This window comes from Petaurus breviceps, unplaced genomic scaffold (assembly GCF_028583685.1).
Source record: "Petaurus breviceps papuanus isolate PSGF00001 unplaced genomic scaffold, PetGlider_PUasm1.0 91133, whole genome shotgun sequence".
Lineage (NCBI taxonomy): Eukaryota > Metazoa > Chordata > Mammalia > Diprotodontia > Petauridae > Petaurus > Petaurus breviceps.
Window position 1 is genome coordinate 38242975 of NW_027187419.1, and position 24898 is coordinate 38267872.

General features: G+C 39.9%; 1 protein-coding gene across 1 annotated transcript in view; it reads left to right on the forward strand.

Moving 5' to 3' along the window:
* Nucleotides 1-995: 995 nt before the first annotated feature.
* STT3A (STT3 oligosaccharyltransferase complex catalytic subunit A) overlaps nucleotides 996-24898 on the forward strand; it is a 29744-nt gene continuing 5841 nt past the window's right edge. The window contains exons 1-15 of the mRNA XM_069080524.1: nucleotides 996-1151; nucleotides 3532-3657; nucleotides 5198-5258; nucleotides 7554-7675; nucleotides 8027-8172; nucleotides 9832-9922; nucleotides 10435-10541; nucleotides 11322-11486; nucleotides 12163-12343; nucleotides 13367-13522; nucleotides 14078-14169; nucleotides 21101-21256; nucleotides 22564-22752; nucleotides 23892-24008; nucleotides 24124-24226. Coding sequence (XP_068936625.1) covers nucleotides 3570-3657; nucleotides 5198-5258; nucleotides 7554-7675; nucleotides 8027-8172; nucleotides 9832-9922; nucleotides 10435-10541; nucleotides 11322-11486; nucleotides 12163-12343; nucleotides 13367-13522; nucleotides 14078-14169; nucleotides 21101-21256; nucleotides 22564-22752; nucleotides 23892-24008; nucleotides 24124-24226 — 1774 coding nt within the window. The 5' untranslated portion in view covers nucleotides 996-1151; nucleotides 3532-3569. The remainder of the gene's footprint in view (nucleotides 1152-3531; nucleotides 3658-5197; nucleotides 5259-7553; nucleotides 7676-8026; nucleotides 8173-9831; nucleotides 9923-10434; nucleotides 10542-11321; nucleotides 11487-12162; nucleotides 12344-13366; nucleotides 13523-14077; nucleotides 14170-21100; nucleotides 21257-22563; nucleotides 22753-23891; nucleotides 24009-24123; nucleotides 24227-24898) is intronic.

Here is a 24898-nt window from a genome sequence, read left to right on the forward strand (position 1 = left end):
TTCTTGTAAAAGATACTGGAGTGGTTTGCCATATTTCCTTCTCAAACTCATTTTAGGGATGAGAAAACAGGCCAACAGGGTTAAGTGACTTGCCCAGAGTCACACAGCTAATAGCATCTGAGGCAATATTTGAATACAAAAATGGTCTGGCTATGCCCGGCGCTCGATCCACTGCGCCACCTAGCGGCCATAACATCTAAAGTCATTCTGCAGCCCAAATATTTTAGCGGGTCGAGGCCCCAAGACCCTCTAGTTTGCCCCCCTTATTTTTCAAATGAGAAAACTGACCCCCCCCTGAACTCTACAGTAATTTGAAGAGGGAGGTAGGATCCTCTGCCGCTCGTAAGAGGTGCTACGGCACCGCCAACTTTTGCCGCCTCTGAATAATCAGTGGGAATTCCTGCCCCCGATTCTGTCAGTCTTTTCAGTCTTCCTGTCATACCCGCCCAGAGTTTGGGGCGAACAAGTTATCAGCCAGGGCCCCTGCCCCAGAGGATCTTAAGGCTTAGAAAGGACTTCAACTAGGTATCCCTCAGCAGCAGTTCTTCGTTTGCTGACCTAAACGTGTGCGGGGTGGAGGTAAACAAAGAGGGTGCGAATTAAATTTTATCGTTAGCAGTTATTGTGCATTGAACACTTTTGAGTTCGGCGCTGAGAAAAAAACTCCCAGCAACAACCTTGCGGCGCTCGGCTTGCTGGGAAAGACGGCCTCCAGCCTCCATCACTTCCGGGTACCGCGGCCGTTCCTGTCACGTGATTGGCGTACGCTCGCCACACCCACTAATCCCGGTTCCAGCTCGGTCCGCAGACGGACACGTCACTCTTTGTGCCTCAACCACACTTTTTAGAGCATGTTCTGGGCTTCTCGGTCTCTCATCTTCGGACCAATAAAAGCTCGGCGGGAGCGAAAAGTCCCGCCTCATTTCAGCTAAGCGGCACAATCATCAGCTAATGGGACAGCGGAATAGACCCTATATCGCCGCTCCCACACTTGACGGATAGCATTCTAACCCAATCCACCGCCGAAAGAGGCGGATGGGCACTAAAGCGGCCAATGGAGGGGCGGAGCAGGAGACTGTCAGGGTTGGGTGCGCCGGCCGCTAAACGGATGGCAGAGGGAGAGGACCCGAGCTCGGCTATACCCAACCCAGGTAAGGGCCCCGAGGGGGTAACCCGAGGAGTAGGGGCGGGTGCAACGGGAAGCAGCGGGGGCTGGGTGGTGTTGTGGGGTGGATGGATCTAGAGAGGGGGGCGTCAGCGGGGTGAAGGGAATGGAGAAGCTGGGCCTCTGGGAATGCTGCAGGGGAGGGAATGGGAGAGTGGGATGGGATTGAATGGGATGTTGTACGAGGTGGCATTGCAGAGGCAAGGGCGTGGAAGCGTCCCCTTCTCCTCCTTCCCCGCTATGAGAGGCCCCCGAAGAGGGGAGATGGGAACCCCTACCCCGGGGAGGGGTGTGTGTGTGTGTGAAAGCGCTTGTCGTTTTTGAGAAGGAAGTGGTGGCTGGGCAGGTCTGAGCTTGCGGGAGACGTAAAAGCTGGAGAGAAGGGGAGCGAGGAGCTGAAGGAGGTGCTGCAGAAATGTATGGAGAAGTTGTAGATTAGGGGACAAGAAAGAAGACTATAAGGATCAGGGAGGCTGCAGGCCTTGCAGGGGGTAGATGCACGCAGGACTCACTGTGGTTTAAGGAGGAGTAAAATTAAGCAAGTTGGTCCAATGTCCTTTCTTTATCCTTTGGGGGGATGGAGGTGGTAGATTGTGTCCCCAGTTTGCAAAAGCCTTCTTTCTGGGCTCTTCTTGTCTGTCTGGCAAGTCCCTCTACTGTACATTCTAAGTGGTATTTCTCAGCTCCTGCCATTTCCTTCTCCATCACTTTGTTTTCCCAGGTCTGCCTTACCACTTGTCAGCATGTTGACTTGTGACTGTACCAGGTTTTATACAAAGCTGCCATAGTCCTGGCAGAAATGTGGGAACTCCTGGAATCAGGGATCATCAGTCCATTATGCTTGCTCAGAGACCTTAGAAACTGGGATAGTTCAAAATTCAAGAATGCTCATATCTACAAATTTTTGGTGTAGAAATAAGTTTTGTTCTCTTTGTCCATAGCCATAGTCCAAGCCTTTTCTTTCCTCCTTTCTTCAGGATGATCAGTGACATGATACAGGACCCTGGTCTCTGTACATTCTTGATTAAATGCTACAGAATTTAGATTTGGTTTTGAATACAGTTTTAAGGCATGAAAAGAGCAGCTTAATACTGTTATTTTCTACAGAGGTAGCTCACTTTCCGAAGTATTTTAAGAATGTTAGTGACTGTTTCTATGTAGATGAACACTGTACATCTAATAAAGCTTGACTTGGAAGCAGGGTTCAAATCTTTCCTCTAAAATACTGACTGTGTCACCAGGAACAAGTCACTTGAACCTCTCAGTGCTCTGGGCAGCTCTCTAAGATTATAAGTGCCCAGAAGATGCTGACTTACTTTTGGTTCCCTACGCCAATGAAATCACAGGTCCAATCCCTGTTACCCTGATAATAAAAAGCAGTGCCAAGGGGCTGCCTTGCTTCCTAACAACTTTACATTTGCAAAGAGATACACATCTCCCTTTTTTCACAAGAGAAGACCTGTGTGCAATTTGAACATTAATGCAACTAGATAGATTGATGCTTTCTAGAGGAGCTGCTCTGAGACTAAAAGAGACTGAAGTCTTCTACTTCAGAGGAGAAAATTTATGTTCTCTTTACTCTGGTTATTAGATGCCATTAATGTCATGGAATCAAAAGGTTTAGTTATGATGTAGGTTTAATAGTGTACTAACAGGACTTATGAGAGGATTGAAGGGATTCTGTTTGGTGGGCTTGGGGATTGGGTGTCCAACATTTGGGTCTTTATGTTTATTGGCCAGTCATGAACTTTAAATGACTCTGTGATCCAACTAACTTGGGAAGTAGAAAAAACTGGTGGTAGCCTCAGTTGGAGTTTGGATTTAGAGCTGAGGATGATGCTGACTTGGCAGAGGCTGCCTAGTTCTCTCCCTCCTATTTTCACTCTTTTTATAACGTCCCCTCTATATTTCTGAGAAGTCCATATCCTTACTTTTCTTGTGAGCTTATTTTACCCTTTTCTTGTCTTTCCCTTCTCTTTATTCCTTCTCTTTTCTACTCTTATGCCTTCCACTGAGACTCATTGTCCCCTAAATGTTGCCAACTTTCTAAACATGCTATTGAGATATAAGGAAGTGTAGATAATGTAGTTCAAGTTACTCCTCTTTAATCTTCTTATGTGAATATTGTTATACTTTCTAACCTGCACTACCTTCTCTGTCAATTTTGTTTGTTTATTGTTTTAATAAAGGCAAGACTCATGAGATCTGTAGTTTAATTCTGAATCTCTTTTGAGACTAAAGCATTTGTTTTATCTACTGAGTTCTCTTCTTCCCAAAGGCAAAGTTAGAAGGTTGGTTGATAGTTTTCAGTAAATTCTTGGAGAATTGGTTTTAAGAGTCTTTGAACTTCTTTTTTCTCCCTTTAGCTATTTGAGTGCCATCCGTCGTTATCTTTGATGCCAAGATGACCAAGCTGGGATTTCTGCGGCTGTCTTATGAGAAGCAAGATACTCTTCTGAAGCTTCTTATCCTGTCAATGGCCGCTGTATTATGTGAGTGTATATCTATATCTTTCCTTGTTTGCAGAGAGACCTTGTATCTGAGCCAGAGAAACTTTATCTTTCCTTGAGCAGGCTGCCCTCATCTCTTTCCTTTTCATCAGATATAACCTTGGGAGACTCAGTGAGACACAGCTTTAAATCCCATGTCAGACACAAACTAGGGAAGTTAGTTAACTTTTCTCTGTCTTAGTTTCCTTTTCATAAAGTAGATCTAAGAGCACCTACCTCAAAGCATTATTGGGTGAGTATCAAATGAGATAATAGTTGTAAAGCACTTTGCAAATCTCAAAATATTGTAAAATGAACTACTATTATTGATGTTATTATTCTAGGGGCAGCTAAGTGGCACAGTGGGTAGAGTACCAGCCCTGAAGTCAGGAGAACCTGAATTCAAATCCAGCCTCATACACTTACTAGATATGTGACCCTGGTTAAGTCACTTAACCCTGGTTGCCTCCAAAAAGAAAAGAAAAAAATTATTATCCTATTTCTTCATTAATTTAGCTGTATACATGTAAATAAAAAAGAAGTTTGCTTTTTATTCCTTCTACTTGGATTGGAGAGGAGGTGAAACAGATAAAAGCCAAAGCTAGTGGTCTTTTGGGAAAGAGTAGGAGATATACAGGGATAGATCCATCCTGTACTGATTCTGAATTGGCCACTGATAAGCCTTGGATGCATGAAGTAGGAAGAAGACAAGCAATTATCTTCAATCTGTATACCTATTTTAACATTCTAGAAAGTTTCTGTGTCCTGTCCTCCAGAATATACTTCTCAGCTCCTCAGGAAGCATCAGTACAATTTTGTTTTCCTTATCTCTTGATTTCTTTCTACAGTTAGTCTGTTTAGAGCTACATAGAAAAATATCTGTGGCAGAGTGGAAAAAGCAGTGGATTTGGAGTTAGAAGATATATGTTCTAATCCCATGCGTACTGCTATTTGCTACCTGAATGACCTTTGGCAAGTAACTCTACCTCTCTGGGCTTCAGTTTCCATGTCTATAAAATGACAGAGTTGAACTAGACAATCTCTAACCTTTCCAGTTCTAAATTCTATGATTTCTTTTGTAAAGAAACAAGCTCTTCAGTAGTTTAACTATATGCAGTAGAACTTGGGATCATAGACTTAGAATTAGAGCGAACATTAGAACTTATCTAATCCCCTCATTTTATAGATGAGGAAACTGAAGTTTAGAGAGTTTAAATAATTTCACAAGGTTATATACTTATTAAGTGGTAGTACAGGGATTTGAATGCAGATATTCTAAATACAAATCCAGTGACCTTTCCATGCTACCTATTATATACCTATATAAAGCATCCTACTTATGTGGAGGAAATCAGAGAGAATACTGTCAGAGGAATGTAGCTTGTGTATTTATCCTCTTTTTTTTTAATTTGGTTTAGTCAAAAGGATATATGGTATTTTGTTCAAGGTTAATTTTGTAATTCATTGTAGGCTTAGTACTGATCTACTGTAACTACACTCTCCACATGTGAGCACTAATGCATCGATTCTTTGGTTCTTGCAGCTTTTTCCACGCGCCTGTTTGCTGTTCTGAGATTTGAAAGTGTCATCCATGAGTTTGACCCGTAAGTACTCTTGCTTATTTTCTTATTTTTGTAGACTCCCAGACTTAATGTCCAAATTCCAGTTACTTTTCAGTGATGAGCATCTGTTTGCTTAGGGAGAATATAATCACATCAGTTTCAAATAGTGTCATAAAACTTTTAAGCATTGGAATCAGTCCTGACAGACTTACATCTTTTAAGAAATGCAAGAAGCATTCCTGTTGTGTTTGGTCAATGTTTCGAACTAATGGAACAGTCTAGCTGGCCTCCTCATTGTTCTTCAAGCAGATTCTACATTTTTCCACTTTTATGCCTTTATTTAGTATTTTTTTTAATAGCTAGCATTTTAATAGCACCTCTCATCTCATCATATTGAAATATTGCCCACTGGGAAATAAGATGTATAGGCACTGGGGTATAGAGATCTGTTTTGCCCTACTGGAAAGTTGGAGAGGGGATGGGGGAGGATATAGGAGACAGCAGATTGAGGGGGGGTGTATACAATGGGATCACTGTTTTGGGGTGGTGGGTAGGGGAAAGATGGGGAGAAGATTTGTAAATCAAAATCTTGTGGAAATGAATGATGTAAGCTAAAAATAAACATAAAATTTAATTTAAGAAATATTGCCCAGCTCAAATATTTCATCTTCTTGAAGCCTTTCTGATCTGAACTCAGAGGTAGTAAGGTGATATAGTGGACAGAACCCTGGTCTTGGAATCCTGCCCTAGACTCTTTAACAGCTGTGTGACCTTTGGCAAGCCACATATCTCCTAGCCTCCGTTTCTCCTTATGCAAAATGAGAATAATAATAGCACTTATCTGGGTTTCTGTGAGGCTCAGATGAGATAATATATGCACTGTGCAGTGCACTGCAAACCTTAAAGCATTATATATGTTAGTCCTGATGATGTTTATGAACTCTCAGTAGCTATTATAACTCTTTTGTGTACTTATTTATAAGCTTAATCTTTGTTGTATTTGACGATTCAACCTAAGTTTAGAATTCAGTGTCAATCTATTGCTACTTTTTCCTTGAAACATACAAAATATCATTAGGCTTCTAAATAATAGATCTCCCTCTTAGATACAAACTAAGTTTGTTAAGGACATTGTTAGTCATCATTTTGTCCCATTATGAGATGCAGAATAGGCCTAAAGTCCAGCTCTGGTGCTTCAATGTGACGTAAATGCATCCCGGGGTTCCCTAAGATTATGCTAGCTGTATATAAGCTCCGGCTGGCCCTACCAAGCTGAAGAGGCTTCACATATGGGCCTTGTAGCCCTTGTCTGTTGGACAGGAACCAGAGACACTCCTCATCAGAAGGTTGGCCCCTAGATGCTGACTTTTTCTTTTTAGATGGGGCAACTCACAAAAATCTTCTACTAAGGCAGTCTATGTCACTATAAGGCATGCCTGAGGTAATCATAGATCCTTGATTCCAATTAAATAGAATTTGCAGAGAAGGGAGAATTTGGAAGTGCCTTGTTCCCAGCTTGTAGATGAGGTCAGGAGTTTCTTCTTGGAACTGAAAACCTTAGACTCCCACTGTATTGTTTGAAACATTTTGTATTGGGTAATCCTTGAAGATCCTTTGTATCCAAGAGAGTTTAGAAGGCTAGATATATGTAGTGTCTTACTAAACATTGGTTGATATTGATGGTGTATATGGCATGCAGAAGTTTTTAAAATAAATGTGAAAATATACCTTAGGTTTCAAGTTTCCATGCACAGAGAGAAATTTTATGAATGGGATTAACATTTTCATAACATATCTTTTGAGACTGTAAATTATTATCTTTTGGGGTAGCCACCCCACTAGAGTTGTCTGCTCACCATTGACAGCATTCTTTATTAACAAGGTACTTATTTTGTGGAACCTAGCCATTGGAAACATGCCATATTGGCTACTTTGAATTATCCACAATCCTTGCTTCAGTTCAGTTATTCAGCAAGTTCCTGGACTTCCCTGTCTGGCTCTAGTAGCTGTCAAATCATGTCTGGTAGACAAGTGTATTTAAGACTGCCTGCATGACTACTTTGTTGTTGTAGTATTAAGGTTTTGTGTTTTTCCTTCATGGAGAATTAGAACATTAGTCATATGTGAGCAGCTGGAAAATAAGAATGATAAGATGTACCATGATTTTCATAATTGACTTCATCTGTGGCATTAAACCAACTTTTATTGAAACAGTGGTTCTGATTAATTCTTCATTAATGTCATGTGAAAAGCAAAGGCCATTGTTTTGTTGTTTAGAGAGTGTCAAGAATTTGTGTATAAGAAGTAAAGACAATAAGCTTCTCTTTCTTGCTATAGGTATTTTAATTATCGAACTACCCGGTTCCTGACTGAGGAGGGATTTTATAAATTCCATAACTGGTTTGATGACCGGGCCTGGTACCCTCTGGGGAGAATCATCGGAGGAACAATTTATCCAGGTGCACAGGAAACTCAAAAATGGAATTTGCATGTTTCAGTTTAGAGTTCCTCTTTTAAATTTTAACACCCTTACCTTACTTCACGGGCTTCATTAATTTTATTGTGATTGTACATTCCTAAATGTGGATTCCATAAAGACAAAGAGGATATTGGAGGGTCTTTCATGCTTTTGAAGTGTGTGATTAAATCCTTAAGAGAGAAAATGAACCTATTGGACTTTAATAAAGTAGTATTTCTGATTCTTAAGACCTCCCTAGTGAATTCAGTTAATACTGAGTGAACCCCCTTTTTCTAACTCCTAACCCCTTACCAATTTGGACTGTCTTTTAAGTTTCTTCTGCTCATTACAGGTTTAATGATCACTTCTGCTACAATCTACCATGTGCTACATTTTTTCCACATCACTATCGACATTCGGAACGTCTGCGTTTTCCTGGCCCCTCTCTTCTCTTCCTTCACCACCATCGTCACATACCACCTTACCAAAGAGCTCAAGGTATAGGATTAGGAGGTGGCAGGGTTCTTGGGAATAGTATTGGGTATGTTTAGTCATGGCTAAAGAGAGGAGGGGTGGCTAATAACTAGGGACTGGGATTGGTGAGTTCTTTCCTATTATTCCCTTGGATATGCTCCTTCCCACCACTGGTGATCTTGCATTCTTTTCTGTAAAACATAGAGGACATTTGGTTATTTATATGTAATACAAATATATATACATAAATACATATATTTTTTTAAACCTATGATTTCACCAGTGTTGGAAGATTGAATGACCAACCCAGCTGAACTCTGAGTCTTTGATGACTTCCTGAGTGGGTTTTTTCACTTTATGGTTAATTTGGTTAACCTTTACAACTGTGTTTGTCACATAGTAGACACTATAATGTGTGTAGATTCATTGATTTTATTTATAAACCATTTGTTTTCTTTTTTAAAAATTTTTTGTTTTTTGGAGGGCAGTTGGGGTTAAGTGACTTGCCCACACGTCACATGGCTAGTAAGTGTTAAGTGTCTGAGGTCGGATTTGAACTCAGGTCCTCTGCACCACCTAGCCGCCCCCAAACCATTTGTTTTCTGTACTGAGTCTTGTGCTGTTTAACCTCCCTTCTAGATTTCAGCATTGCCAGTAGTGGCTTCCTGGATTCCATTCTTAATTTGTTTGACATTTCTGCCGTACTGTCTTGCTGCAGAATATGATTTTGGGGTGGTACTTGAGGGATGGTACATTCTAGCTCCTTAATTTTTCCAAATTAAGAGGACAGGTTGGTGTGAATTTCTATCCTGCTTCATTAACCTTGTTCTAGGCCAGATCAGTTCTGAGCTTCTTGGGGCACTCTCCTGTATCTTTTGCAAAGTAAACTATGAGTCCTTCTCATCTACTCTGAGGTTCCAGTTTGCCTAATAATGACCCAACATTATAATCTCAAGCCTATGCCCTACTACTTCTTCTCTACTTCCCCACCCTTGCTGCTGAACCTCCTTTCCCTACCCAACCCTCCCACACCACCCCTTCAGAAATAGAGCTCTAGGGGGCGGCTAGGTGGCGCAGTGAGCAAAGTGCCAGCCCCGGAATCAGGAGGACCTGAGTTTGGTTCCAGCCTCAGACACTTAGCACACACAAAAAAAAACAAACACTAGCTGTGTAATCTTGGGCAAGTTGCTTAACCCTAATTGCCCTCCAAAAGGCAAAAAAAAAAAAGAAAGAAAGAAATATAGCTCAAGTGCATCTAAGGATGTGATTTTTCCTACTTAGTATGTTTTGGGGGAATTTTTAAAAGATTTACAAGTTTTTCCATAGAGGAGTCATTTGGTGTCTTTATCCTAGGTGGGTTATCTCATCCATTTTTTGATCTTTTATGACCCAAATGATTACCCATCTTACTTCTGCTTCCCCTCTTGTCTGATATTTGCTATCATATGACCTGTTTGTCCTCAGCATGTTTGTTGACTATTCCCATAGTAATACCACAGACTTAGAAAGTGGTTATGTAGTTCTTAGCTTTAGTCTGGTTATCTGATATGTGCTTTTGAAACTACTTAGAATACCTATTGGCTGTCTCTGGACCCAGCATAGAGAGAGACCTAGAGCTCTAGCCCCTATGCTCCTGTCATCCAGTGGTGTGTTGATGTTAACTTAGTGCTTCTGTTCTACCAGGATGCAGGTGCTGGACTCCTTGCTGCTGCCATGATTGCTGTGGTTCCTGGGTATATATCCCGATCTGTGGCAGGTTCCTATGATAATGAAGGTAAATCTTTTAAAATGCTGAAGAAGTCTGCTCATCCTTCTTCCTAATCATATCTTCAGTAAAAGCAGTAAGATGTAGGGTCCAGGCCCATTACACTGCATTAAGAACAAAATAGTGTCTGGTATTGGGAGGAAACAAGGAGAGAGCAGATGGGGTCTGGGAGGCTACTTAGAGGTCATCATTTGTTAAATCTCCTTGGCGTTATATCATCCCAGGAGATGTTTGTTACTCATTCCTTCCCCTTAGGGAAATAAGACTAGCAATTATAATGTTCTCAGGATTTTGTAACTTTAACCCCAAGGAATTAGCTTGGTTTATGAAACTAAGGACTAGCCAGAAGTTCCATTTGAAGGATATCATCAGAGTTCTAATCTGATCTGGGTCTGATTAGACACTGGTTTCTTAAATGAGGAGCTCTTGTTTTAGGGATTTTCCTGATAGGGAATAGAATTTGTAAGGTGAATAACTATGTTAGTCCCTCCCTGAATGAACTGTGGTGTTTTTCTTTGCAGGGATTGCCATTTTTTGCATGCTGCTCACCTACTACATGTGGATTAAGGCAGTAAAGACAGGCTCTACCTACTGGGCTGCCAAATGTGCCCTTGCCTATTTCTACATGGTAACCATCCTCTTTTTTTTTTCCTGCCTTGTGTTCAGGTGTGGGAAAGGAGATATTGCTCCTAGACCCGGAAGTGCATTACGGCCGAGGCAGACGATATGGGTTGTCTCCTTAGTTCCCATTAGGAACATGGTCTAATAGAGGGGTGGATGCCAAGCCTAATAGCAAGTAAATGTGGGTGGGAGGTCCTTCTTTTCCTTTTTTTTTTAAATACCTTCACATCTGGTACTGCACTATATACCTTGGGGGCACTGGTTGCTTAATTAGCTTGTTCCTTTTCCTCTTTTCTTTTACATTTCTCCTTACCCACTCTCCTGTTTCTATTCAAGCATATATGCATGCACTCTGTCTTCCACTCTTATACCTTTCCCTTACATCCCTAGGGCCTCCATGTGACCTGAGAGTAGGCAGCATCTGGGCTGGCACTGAGGGTGAGGTACAGGCCATAGAATTGAACAGTTACTATTGTTGTTGACTCCCCTTTCCCTTCCACCTTTTGTTTTTCTTGGGGCTCTGTGGGATGGGTGGGAATAGTTGAAGAGCATGGCCTTGTCTTTAGTAACCTCAGAAGAGCATGGGGCTGATTAATAGTAATAAATAAGAATTTAGCATCCTCAGCAATGAATTCAGGCATCACTTATAGTAATCTCCTTGGAAGAAAGGTAATAGTTGCTACAAAGAGAAATTCTTTTCAAAGGCAGTAGCAGTCACTTTTCAAGAGCATATGGATTGTGAATCAAGGGAAACTTAAAGAAATTGTTTTTTTCTGTCCTTGCTCAGGTCTCCTCATGGGGAGGTTATGTGTTTCTGATCAACCTGATCCCTCTTCACGTACTGGTGCTGATGCTGACAGGGCGTTTCTCCCACCGGATCTATGTAGCTTACTGTACTGTGTACTGCTTGGGGACTATCCTTTCTATGCAGATCTCCTTTGTGGGCTTCCAGGTAAGCCTTAGGCTACACAGGAATATCACCTTTTTAACCTTTTTCTAGGTGGCTCTGATTAGACTAATAACACAATTTAGTTTCTAATGATGGGAGTTAGGTGATAGTTGCATAATTCTGGATTGTATTGTCTGCTTCATTACCACCAGGAAACTGTCTTTGCGTGCTAAGGTTTGATTAGGGTAGTTCACTGATGGGGTATTTTCTCTATCACCTTTATTTGGGCTAGTTTAGCTTAATTTGACTTGGGAAAGGTTTGGGAATGGATTTTGAAGAGATTCAAGTTGATGGGAATAAGAAAAGTTATTCTTCCTCTCTTGTTAGCTGCTAATGACTTCACTTAACAGTAATGATTTCTTCATCACCTGGAACCTAGACACAGGTTTTTAAGAGACCAAAGCCCACATCGTTAATTAAATGTACAGGGCCCATTCTTTGTAATGGCCAATTGCTAAGGCAAACAGAAACTTTGTTTCTGAATTTGGTTTCCCATATGAGTAAGAAGCTATTTCAGAGTGTTCTGGAGTGGTCATTCCAGGTAACCTTGGAGCTTAGTCTCTGCTCCTACACCCAGCTCCCTGGATCAAGTTTGATCTAGGTATGAACTGGAGCTCTGGGGCTATATCCATCTATCCCTTATGCCTTGGTTACTATTCACAGTGCTTCTCCCTCACAGCCTGTCCTATCATCAGAGCACATGGCAGCCTTTGGGGTCTTTGGTCTTTGCCAAATCCATGCCTTTGTGGATTACCTGCGAAGCAAGCTGAATCCTCAGCAATTTGAAGTCCTCTTCCGAAGTGTTATCTCCTTGGTTGGTTTTGTCCTCCTCACTCTAGGAGCTGTCCTCATGCTGACAGGTAGGGAAGACCTCTGACCATGAAGAGGCAAGGATCTCTGTTTTGCTCAGTGGTAAACTTACCTGTTTGGGTACAGAAGTGTAATAAGCTTCAAGGAGATTGGGTATGTGGAGTATGACCCTTCCTTGTCCAAGGAAGATTCTCTCCACACATCCCATCACTCTTTTCCCATTCTCCTCTCACCTTTTATTTGGAAAGTAGGATTGTTTTGAGTATTTACTCTACTTTGGTTCCAAATCTCTTTACTGTCTGAGGATTGAGTATACCTGAGAATGGCCTGTCAAGCTGACACTCCTGATGTCAGGAAACTTATAGCTAGCTAAATGACAACTATCCAGCCTGCCTTGTTAATATTTCCCCTTTCTTTTCTCTGTCCATTTTCATTGGTTTGGGGAGGTGGATGAATCTTAATCTTATCTGTTACACCCTACCTACATACTGGGTTATCTTCCTTTTATTCATGGTAAGGTGGGGCCACCATATGGGTCCATGTAGACCAGCTGTTTTACTCAGCATTCCCAAATCCCTCTATATGTTTTGGAATACACGCATGCACACACACACATACATGCATACATATACCCCAAAAGTTGATTCTGGCCTACTCCTGGTACTATTGTCTTGTTCAAGGTAATTGAGCACTGTGGTCAGGTTTGCTCTATTGCCTCTTCTTCAGAAAGTCTAGGATCAATCTGACTTCCAAATTTAGGAAAGTGATATGCCAGGCAAATGAAGATGCCCTTATCCCATTTTCCTCAGTGTTTTATTTGTGCAGTCTTTCTCTGTTTTCTTTGCATGCTGATAAGGGCATTCTCATTCTATTCTTAAAAGGAGAGAAAAGAGTGAAAACTTCAAAGCAAAATATGAGAAACTGATAGCACTTTGATCTGATAACTTAATTTTAGGTATTGGATGACTCTCTAGATCATCTTCTTGGATGAGAAAATGGATGTTGTTGAGTGAGTTAGATATTTGCTACCTTGGGAGTTGTTATGAAATACTAATTTTTCTCTTTCCTATCAGGAAAAATTTCTCCCTGGACGGGGCGTTTCTATTCTCTACTGGATCCTTCTTATGCTAAGAACAACATCCCTATCATTGCCTCTGTGTCTGAGCATCAGCCTACCACCTGGTCCTCTTACTACTTTGACCTGCAGCTCTTAGTCTTCATGTTCCCAGGTCTGTTTTTCTTGAAATCTCTGACTTGGTCTCCTTGGCAGAAGTTACTACTTAAAATAAAATCTATAAACTTCCCAAGAGACACACTGTTTCTTTTCCATATGTTGCAGAGAAGATACCTAAAAATATTCCTTAAATAACTGAAAGAGAATAGAAATAAAAACAAGAAAGATAGTAAAGAAGGGGTGGGAACAACATTTGCAAGTTTGTTGGGACAGGTATCCAAAACGGAACATATAACTCTTATTCTGGTTCCACAAAGGCCCTGCACAAAATATATTTTCTGGCTTTTTCTCAAAATTCATTCTGTTTAAAGACATTGTCACAATTCCATGTGCCTATCTAGAGGAGCTTTCACAAGGAAGTTTGGTTACCTGCCAAGCTGCTTTCTATAGAAATAACTTTGAAGACCCTAGCATGATATCTTCAGACTGGAGCTTAATATTCTTTTCCTCTCTAAAGGTATATTCTGAGATTTTTTTTTTTATAGTGGATATGACTACTTGTCCAGTTCTTGAGGACTCAGCTACATTTTTCTCCTTCCTTTTTTTGCAGTTGGCCTCTATTACTGCTTTAGCAACTTGTCTGATGCCCGGATCTTTATCATCATGTATGGTGTGACCAGTATGTACTTCTCAGCTGTCATGGTAAGAAATATCTTCTGTGCCTTCTTCCCTGTTTCCTTGATGTTTTCCCTCCTGCTTGGTGAGGCTCAAGATATTCAGAGATTGGTTGCAAGAGTGCCTTCTTTGAGAGTTTATGAGGACCTTAGATTTAAAACTTTTTAGGGAAGCCAGAGTAAGGTCCTACTGGTATCACTCCTATCTAGTAATGGTCCCACAGCCACTGACACATCTCAGTGGACTCATTTAACTTTCTTGGATTCATGATTCAAATCAACATGTGTTCATTAATGATCTATCTGACAGACATTGGATTAGGTACTCAGCATACAAGAACAAAACAGTTACTGCTTTCCAGGAGCTTATGTTCTTTTGACAGAATGAAACATGTACACAGATACGTAAATACAGTGATTGAATAATTTGGCATTGGCGATTTGGGGGTTGTATGGAGAACTCATAAATGAAGGAATCAGGAAAGACATCTTATGGTCTCTGTGGTACCTGAGCTAAGGCTTGAAAGAAGTTGTGGACATTGACAGACAAGGTTAAGGATAGAGAGCGTTCCATCCATGGAGAAAACCTGGTTTAAGGTTCAAAGATAGGGAAGGAATGTCATGGAGAATAAAAAGGCCACTTTGGGTGGAACTTAAAATACACATGGCGGGGAAGGCATAGTAAAATAAGTAGAAAGGCGGACTGGAGACAGACTGAAGATTTTCATTGCTAAATAAGACTTTTGTATTGGATTTTAGAGGCAGTAGGGAGTCATTTAAGAGTCTTGCTAGGGGAATGATGTATTCAGACTTGTGTTTAGGAAGACTGTTTTGGCAGCACTGTAAAGTTGAATTGGAAGCAGGGGGACCACTTAGGAATCTCTTGCGGTTGTCCAGGTTAGAGGTGATGTGGGCGTATAATAGGGTGGCAGCTGTATGACTAGAGATAAGAGGACAAATGTGAACAAATGAATGGGTGAAGGAGTGTGAAGAGTTGAAGGAGGCTGAGGTAAACCTAAGTGATTGCAACAGTGTTTGTGCCCTTGGCGGGGTAATTTGGAAGGAGGGGGAAGTTTAGAGGAAAAGCAAATATTTTTTGTTTTAGATGTACTGAATTTGAGATATCTATGGGACATGTAATGTAGATGTAAATGTCTAGCAGGTAGTGGGTGATAAAAGAACTAGGGCTTGAGAGGTGAGTATTAGATATTTAGATTTGGGAGTTATCTGCGTAGAAATAATTGAACAGTTAATCAACAAGCATTTATCAAGTACCTACTTGTGTCAGGCACTGTGCTTGAGATACAAATATAAAGAATGAAATTCCTATTCCCAAGGAACTTAGGTTCTAATGGAGGAGATAACAAATACATATATAAGATTACAGAGAGTATAGAAAGAAGACCCCAAAACCCCAGTCCTTGTCCTCAAGGAGCTTACATTCTAATGGGGGAAAGCAACACAAAAGGGGAGCTGAAAAGTGGGGAGATATAGGTAAGAAGGATACCTGGGTAGGGGTATGGTAGCTAAGACTGGAGAATGAGGGACTGGTCTGGAAATTCCCCAAAATGGAAATTTTGAGAAGAACTCACCAATAAATTGAGGGGTCCCCAGGATCATGAAAAATGGAGATGGGTCAAGTAAAGGGTTTTTTTAAAGATGGAAGAAATTGGGAATTGGTATTTGATAAGGCATGAGTGGTAGTAATATAAAGATGCAGGGGATTTGAGGTAGAGGACAGCTTGAAGTTGAACTGCTTGAGCAAAGAGGTTAGAGCAGAGGTGATTGATGAGAGAGTAATGAATAGTGGAACAACTAGAGTTTGTGATAAGAATGAAGAATAGGATTAGGAGTGATTAAGAAAAAGAGATGGGGGTGGCCAGGTGGCACAGTGAGTAAGAGCACCAGCCCCAGAGTCGGGATGACCTGGGATCGAATCTGGGCTCTGAACTTTAGCACGACACCCAGAAATAATTGGCTGTGTAACCTTGAGCAAGTTACTTAACCCCAATTGCTTTTAAAAAAAGAGAGAGAGATGGAAGGAGAGGAATATCAGATTACTGAATCATGGAAATTGAACAATTGAGGGTGATGGTGACATGAAGAATACGACTGTTCCTGTGTGTGACTAAAGTGAAGCAAAGGGGTGGGTTATAGAATTTGGTATGGTTGATGAACTTGGAAGCCAGAGTGTATGAGGTCACATCAACCTGCATGTTGTATGAGGGCAAAAGTTGTGGTGTAGAGGAAGACTATGATCCAGTTGCTAAGTTCCTTGAGAGGAGATAGAATGCCTGGGAGCCATTTGGTAAGAGCAAATTGACTTTTGATGGGCTGACATAGATAGATGGAATGTTGACATAGACAGGGTCTATAAGTAGAAATGAGCAAGGAATGTACACCTGCTTCTTCCTGGCCCAATGTGTTAGGGAGCGTGAGAAAAGAAAGTACATCCCTTACCCATGGCCCTCGGATGCAGTATCTGCTGTGGGAAGAGCTGGGTTTCTGTGAGTGTGAGAAAATTGAAAGAGTAAGAAGTAGTCTAATATGAAGAAAAGTTTGTTGATGATAGAGTGGGGGTTTCAGAAGAATAGGAACTCAAGGACAGGGCTGAAGTGAGATAGGCTTGAGGGAGTGGGGAATGGTGGCAGGAAAAGCTCTTGTCTGTGTTGCCTTCAGTGCTGAAGGATTTCAAAGTGAAAGTGGGAATTTGCTAGCTATAAAACAGTTTTCTTAACATTCCTAAGAAGTGAAAACAGCTCTGCCCTAATACCTAGGTTGGTGGTGATGTAGGGCTGTGGTGTTGCTAATTTTTATCACCCTTCTCCTGGTTCAAGGCCAGATAGAGGTGAGAGTTTTGGTGACTTTGCCTGTAGTAGGTTTACTCTAGGCAACTCAGCAGCATGATATGGGGTGTCACAGTGGGTTAATGATAGCTACCTACTTTCTATCATAGGTTTTTCTATAGCCTTGTGTCAAAGAACTAAGTTCTGGCCAAATATTTATTTCCTCCCTGTGAGATGTAAGGCAAGTCATTTTCTTTCTATCTCTTGGAAATCAGGACATAATATTTCTAAGGGTTCATGAAGATTAACCAGTCACTTTGGTATACCCTATTTCTGCCAAGGGCACCATCCTTCCTTGGAGTCATTATCTTTTTTTTAAATTGTTATTGATGGGGGCAGCTGGGTGGCTCAGTGAGTGGAGCACCGGCCCTGGAGTCAGGAGGACCTGAGTCCAAATCCGGCCTCAGACACTTAACACAAAAAAAAACTAGCCATGTCACCTTGGGCAAGTCACTTAACCCCAATTGCCCTCCAAAAAGCAAAAAAAAAAAATGTTACTGATATCTTTTATTTTTATATCTTTTAATATTCCCCCTCCATTCCTTCCATCTCTCAGAGAACCGTCTCTTATGACAAATTTTTCTAAAAAAGAAGAGAAAAGAAACTTAGCAAAATGAATCCATACATCCAAAAAAAAAACCAACCAATGAATATATGCAATGTTCTATACCCATGAATCTAGACAACCATGCCTCCCCCCTCCCCCGCCCCAAGGTATAGAGGGAAATATCTTTTCCTTTTTCTTCTTTGGAACCAGGCATATTCTTTGCAATTTTGCCTCATTCATTTTGACATATTTTGTGATGGTTGCTTTTCCATTTACATTATTGTCGTATGTGTTATTTTCTTGGTTCCTCTTATTTCACTTTCTATCAGTTTGAGTAAGCCTTTCTGTGCTTCTCTGTATTCATCATATTTGTCATGTCTTATAGCACAGTTATACCTCATTACATTAATGTAACACAATTTGTTTAGCTATTCCTCTAATAGTATACATCTACTTTATTTCCAGTTTCCAGTTCTTTACTACCACAAAAATACTCCTAAAAATATTTTGGTGTATATGGAGCCTGTCTTTTTGTCATTGACCTTCTTGGTATATACACCTGTCAGTGGAATCCCTAGGTCAAAGAGTATGAACATTTTAGCCACTTTATTTGCATAATTCCAGATTGCTTGTACTAATTACAGTTCTACCAATGGGATAATATTTTGACTATCTTATTTTTTCTCCAACATTGACCATACACATTTTTGGACATCTTTGTCAATTTGCTGGGGCTTAGGGGTGCAATGAAACCTTGGGGTTGTTTTGATGTGCATTTCTCTTATTGGTGATTTGGAGTATTCTTTCATTTCGTTGTTAATAGTTTGTAGTTCTTTTGAAAATTGTTTATTCAGGGGTGGCTAGGTGGAGCAGTGAATAGAGCACCAGCCCTGGAGTAAGGAGGACCTGAGTTCAAATCTGGCCGCAGACACTTAACACTTACTAGCTGTGTGACCTTGGGCAAGTCACTTAACCCCAATTACCCTGCCCTCCCCCCTCCAAAAAAAAAGAAAACTGTTTATTCACATCCTTTCAATTTCTATTTTCTCCTCTGGTTCTAGAATATCAGGGAAGTTTTCCTTGATAATTTCTTAAAAGAAGATGTCTAAGCTCTTCTTTTGATCTTGACTTTCAGGTACTCCAGTAATTTTTATGATATTATGAATATATTGAATAATATAATGAATAATTCTTTATCTCCTGGATCTGTTTTCCAGGTCAGTGATTTTTCCAGTGAAATATTCCACATTGGCTTCTATTTTTTCATTCTTTTGGTTCTGTTTTATAATTTCTTGATTTCTTAGAAAGTTATTAGCTTTCATTTTCTCCATTCTAATTTTGAAGTAATTATTTTCTTCAGTGAGCTTTTTGACCTCCTTTTCCATTTGGCCAATTTTGCTTTTTAAGGCATTCTTCTCCTCATTGGTTTTTTGGACTGCTTTTGCCATTTAGGTTAGTCTATTTTTAAGGTGTTATTTTCTTCAGTATTTTTGGGTCTCCTTTAGCAAGTTGTTGACTCATTTTTCATGATTTTTTTGCATCATTCATTTCTCTTCCCAATTTTTCCTCTACTTCTCTTACTTGATTTTCAAAATCCTTTTTGAGCTCTTCCATGGCCTGTGACCAAATCATATTTTTCCTGGAGTCTTTTGATGTAGGAGCTTTGACTTTGTCGTATTTGGGTTGTATGTTTTGATCTTTTTTCTCAACAAAGTAAGATTCTATAGTCTTAAGGTTTTTTTACGCTGTTGCTTATCTTCCCAGCCAAATACTTGACTTTTTAACTCTTTGTCAAGATAGGACTCTGCTTCCAGTGGGGTGAGGGTGGGGGTGGGTGTACTGTCCCAGACTTCAGGAGTTTTGTATCAGCCACTCGATCTCCCACTGTCTATGGGCCCAGAGCTCCAGAAGCAGCTATTGATGCTGCCGCCGCCACCACTGCTACCACCACCACCTCTGCTACCCCAGGACTGGGGCCAGACCATGGTCCTCTTTCACCCAGGTCCCACACAGTTTTTCCACTGACCTTCTATGCTACATTTGGTGTTTGTGGATTGAGAAGTCTGGAAACTGCCACAGCTGCCAGTGATTCAGGCCTGTGAGGCCTGCTCTGGCCATATCTGTGCCAGTGTGGCCCATACCCAACTGCACTAGACTCTCAGCCCACTGTGATATACCCTTCCTGTTGTCCTTCCAGACTGTCTTGGGCTGGAGATTTGTTTCTTCGCTCTGTCATTTAGTGGGTTCTGTAGCTCTAGAATTTGTTTAGAGTCATTTTGTACAGGTATTTGGAGGGGTTTGGGGGAGAGTTCAGGCAAGTCCCTGCTTTTACTCTGCCATTTTGGCTCCGCCCCCCTCCCCCCCATATATTCACATCCTTTGACCTTTTGGAGAATGGCTTTTGGTCTTAAATATTTCTACCAATTCGCTATGTGTTTTGGGTACCAAACCCTTACCTCAGAATCATTCTCAATTCCTTACTCTCCATCACCCCATATACACAGTTAGCCAAGTCTTGTTATTATTACCTACATGTCATCTTTTACATGTTTCTTTTTTACTTGGATGGCCACATATCCCAGTTCAGGTTCTCATTATCTCTCACCTGGACTAGTGTAATAGTCTCTTAATTGATCTCCTTGCTTCAATACTCTTCTCCTTCCAGTCTTACTACCATTATGCTGCTAAAGTGATATTCTTTTTTTTTTTGCCTTTTGGAGGGCAATTTGGGGTTAAGTAACTTGCCCAAGGTTACACAGCTAGTATTTTTTGTGTGGGTGTTAAGTGTCTCAGGCTGGAACCGAACTCAGGTCCTCCCGACTCCAGGACCAGCGCTTTACTCACTGCGCCACCTAGCCGCCCCTTAAAGTGATATTCTTAAAGTACAGGTCTGACCATGTCATTCCCTTGAGCAAAAAAATCCAGTGGCTTCCTTTTGCTTCTAGGATCAAATATAAAGTTCTCTGTTTGGCATCTAAAGTCCTTCACAACTGGGTTTTGTTGTACCTTTCCAAACTTAAACATTACTCCCCTTCACATACTTGCTGGTTCAGCCAAATTGAACTTGCTGTTCCTTATACATGACATTACATCTCTCATTATCTCACTGTTTTTTCACTGACTCTCCCCCAAGGCTGGAATTTGCTTCTTTTTCACCTCTGCCTCTTAGAATTTCTATTTTCCTTCAAAGGTCAGCTTAAGTATCAGCTCTTAAATGAGACTTTTCTGATTTCTTCTGCCCTACCTTCCCAACACATAACTAGCTACTAGTACCTCTCAGGTGGAAATGAACTTGTATTTACTTTGTGCATATTTGCATATATTTATATGTGTATATATTGTTTCCTCTAACGAAATGTTAGCTCCTTGAAAGGTAGAGTGTATCATTTTTGTCTTTTTATTCCCAGCTCTTACAATATTCAGCATATAGTAGTCACCTAAATTGTTGATGATTGGGTTGATAAGTGCTAGATTATAAGTAGGCTCAGAATTAAAAAAAGAAAAGAGAAAGATTTTACTTATCTGTGGTGATGTGTTATTGATTGTGCTTCCTTTCTCTTTCCCAGGTACGGTTGATGCTAGTCCTTGCCCCTGTGATGTGCATTCTTTCTGGTATTGGAGTCTCCCAAGTCCTTTCTACCTACATGAAAAATCTGGACATTAGTCGTCCAGATAAGAAAAGCAAAAAGCAACAGGACTCTACTTACCCTATTAAGAATGAGGTGAGCATTAACCAATGAGTAAAGCAAGGTGAGGATGGTTAAGTGGGGTTTATAGGTATAGACTAACTTACCAATGGCACAATTGCTAGCTTGTAGGAATCCGAGGAAGACTAATGTAACTGATGCTTTCCGGTCTTTTCCAGTAGTCTGTTCTGGTTCCAGATGTTTTTATAAAATACTACATAATTTGGTTCCTTATTGTTATAGTAATTTAAACACTATATAACTTGAATTGCTATCATTTTTATAACATTTAGGGTAAGAAACTGATGCTTCTATTTATGCCTTCCAGATTTATGTAGATGGACTTTATTTAAAATTTTAAAAATATTTTTATTGCTATTTTTTAGATGACCTACATTTTCCAGTGTATCCTCCCTCCTATTCCCAATGAGCCATCCTTTATAACAAAAAAAGAGATGAAAAAAAATTTAACAAGACCAACTATCACATCATAAAAGTTTATCATTATATGTAATGTCCTACACCCACATGCCCCACTTCTGCAAAAAAGGAGAGATGCCTTCTCATATCTCTCCTTTTGAGCTAAGCTTTGTTACTATAATTTCAAAACATTCGATTTTGATTGTTTAGTTGTTGATACTTCATTTAAATTGTTATAATCATTGTGTATAGTGTTTTCCTGATGCTGCTTACTTTAGTTTGCATTAATTCACTTAGATTTTCCCATGCTTCTGCATATTTTCAATGTTTTTACAGCACAATAATATTCCATTACATTCATGTAACCACATTTTGTTTAGCCATTCCCCAGTTAATGAGGATCTACTTTATTTCTAGTGCTTTATTACTACAAAAAGGTCTTATAAATACCAAACTATATCAGTACTACAAAAAGTACTTTCTTTTTATCACTCACCTTCCTTTGAAGTATATATACCTAGTAATGGATCTCAGAGTCAGAGTATGAACATGTTAGTGACTTAGAGCAATTTGAAATTATTTTCCAGAATGGTAGGACCAGTTTATATCTCCACTAACACTGAATTTCAATTTGTATGCCTGTCTTTATACAACCTCTTAAAAACTAATTATAATTGAAGCTTTTCTATGATAGCATTCATCTCTTTGGAATTTCCTCTCTGTTTTATCTCAAAAGAGACCCAATTTTGTATCCTTTGGAATTTAATCCATTTCTTGTTTTGGCTCATCTAGCATGCATGATTGAATGTATTAGAAACTTGACAGTTTCTAGCTTGGAGATTGCTGTAGTAGAGCACAATTTGAGAAATGAATAATGAGAAACTTGAGGTGATGTCTTTTTAAGAAGTTTATTTCTTCCCCAGGTGGCAAGTGGGATGATCTTGGTCATGGCTTTTTTCCTTATCACTTACACTTTCCATTCAACATGGGTCACCAGTGAAGCCTACTCTTCTCCTTCTATTGTGCTTTCTGCACGAGGTGGAGATGGAAGCAGGATCATATTTGATGACTTCAGAGAGGCTTACTACTGGCTTAGGCACAACACTCCAGAGGTAAATATTTGGGGAGTTAAAGAAATGGAAAAATGGGTCATGATGGTGGGGTAGCAATTTTTAGCTGCACTAAGTCCTGACTGAATAACATCATAGATTCTTACAGTTAGAAGGACTTTAGAAGCCATCTACTATAGTAATTCTTAATCAGGAATCCGTGAATTTGTTTTAAAAAAAAAATTTGATAACTGTATTTCAACATAATTGGTTCCCTTTGCAATCCTATTTATTTTATCTTATGCATTTAAAAATATAATTCTGAGAAGGGGCTATTGACGCTTTATCAGCCTGTCAAAGGGGTCCATGACACATAAAAATTTAAGAACCCTTGATCTAGCCAATTCTTTATTTTGCACATAAAAAAAAATTGAGTTATGAGATCTTGTTCATACTGTGAGATACCAATGAATGTAGAATTTACCTTTACCTTTTGTAATTACATAAAATAAGTTTTGTCTCCCCCACATTCCTGTCCTCCCACTATTTGACAACAGCATTCTTGTCCTCCATGATCTCTTTTCCAGAATAAAATATCTCCAGTTCCTGAAGTTTTCTTTTTTAAAAAAATAAGGTGTTTTCTAATAATGTTTTGTACCTTTTCCATTCAGTTAACATATTCTAATTTGAAAATATAAGGGCTACGTAGGTGAAAGTAGCAGTTGTTATTTATGTCCCTGACTTTTTTCTCCCTAAGTTATCAGTTTTTTTAGTACAGGGTCATATTTTATTATTAATTTTATGTAATCTCAGCATCTAGCACAGTGTCTAGCTTCACCTAAACGCTTGATAATTATCACGTTTGGTTGCCATATTATTCATCATATTACACATTCAACTCCTGGCTTCCTTCCAACTAACTATGCTTCATTTTCTTTGTAACAATGCTACTATTGTCATGGGTGTTTTACTTCCCTCTTATCTCCCTTGCAGAAAGTGAGTTTGGGTGTAGAATTATAAGAGATGGGATGTTATATACTGATATATGATTCATAGTTACATGAAAATGCTCTTAGTTGTCCAAGATTATTGGATAACCTTTTATTTATATGTCCTTTTCCCTTTTATTTCCCTACATACCTGGCAACATATGCCAAAGCAGGAACCCAGTTTCTAATCTTCCTCTTTCCCCATCCTTCCAGGATGCAAAGATCATGTCATGGTGGGATTATGGCTACCAGATCACAGCTATGGCAAACAGGACAATCTTAGTAGACAACAATACCTGGAACAATACTCACATTTCTCGAGTAGGGCAGGTAGGTGGAAGAACTCTTCACACATTCGGAATATGGGTCTTGGTAGGAAATACTTCTTTTTAGAGGGATCAGTATAACCTTGTTCTGAAACTGGGATATCTCTTTATTCTTCTAGGCTATGGCATCCACAGAAGAGAAGGCCTATGAGATCATGAGGGAGCTTGATGTCAGCTATGTTCTAGTCATATTTGGAGGCCTCACTGGATATTCTTCTGATGGTAATGTCCTTGATTCTCTTCTGGATGATTTCACTGGTTAGACTCAGTAAATAACTCCTAAAGAGGACTTTTAAAATTCAAGCTTCTATTATATTTCTCACTAATGCTTCTCTTAGAGAAAAGGCTCATTAGTATTTGCCTCAACAGAGAAAATAAATAACCAGCAAGGATATGGTGAAACTGAAGCCATTTGTGTGCTGAAATGGAGATTTTTAGGATTGTCATACTGAAACTGGCTACACAACTGGTAACTGTTCCATTCCAAATTACTCACATACCTTATGGGAATAGAGTAAATAATTGGTCTTGTGGTACCCTAAACAGTCTCTATTCTTGACCATAGATTTCTTGCCCTCCTAAAGAGAGTTAGCTTTTCCCAGTGGTAAAACAACTGGTATATATATTTATATATCCCTTTAATTTGATGCCAAAGAGATTACATATTTATTAGAATAATCCTGTTTTACATAAACATACATTATCAGACCATGTACTATTTTCTTAAAAAAGTTCACATTATTTTTGGTCATCTGTGCTTCCTGATGCACATGGCACTGACAAAAACACAGAATCAGACTTAGTGCTGGGAACGGTCTTAGAAATCACCTATTTGTCCTCCAGTCTCATGGATTGTATTAGGCATAACTATACAAAAATGATATTTTCTTTATG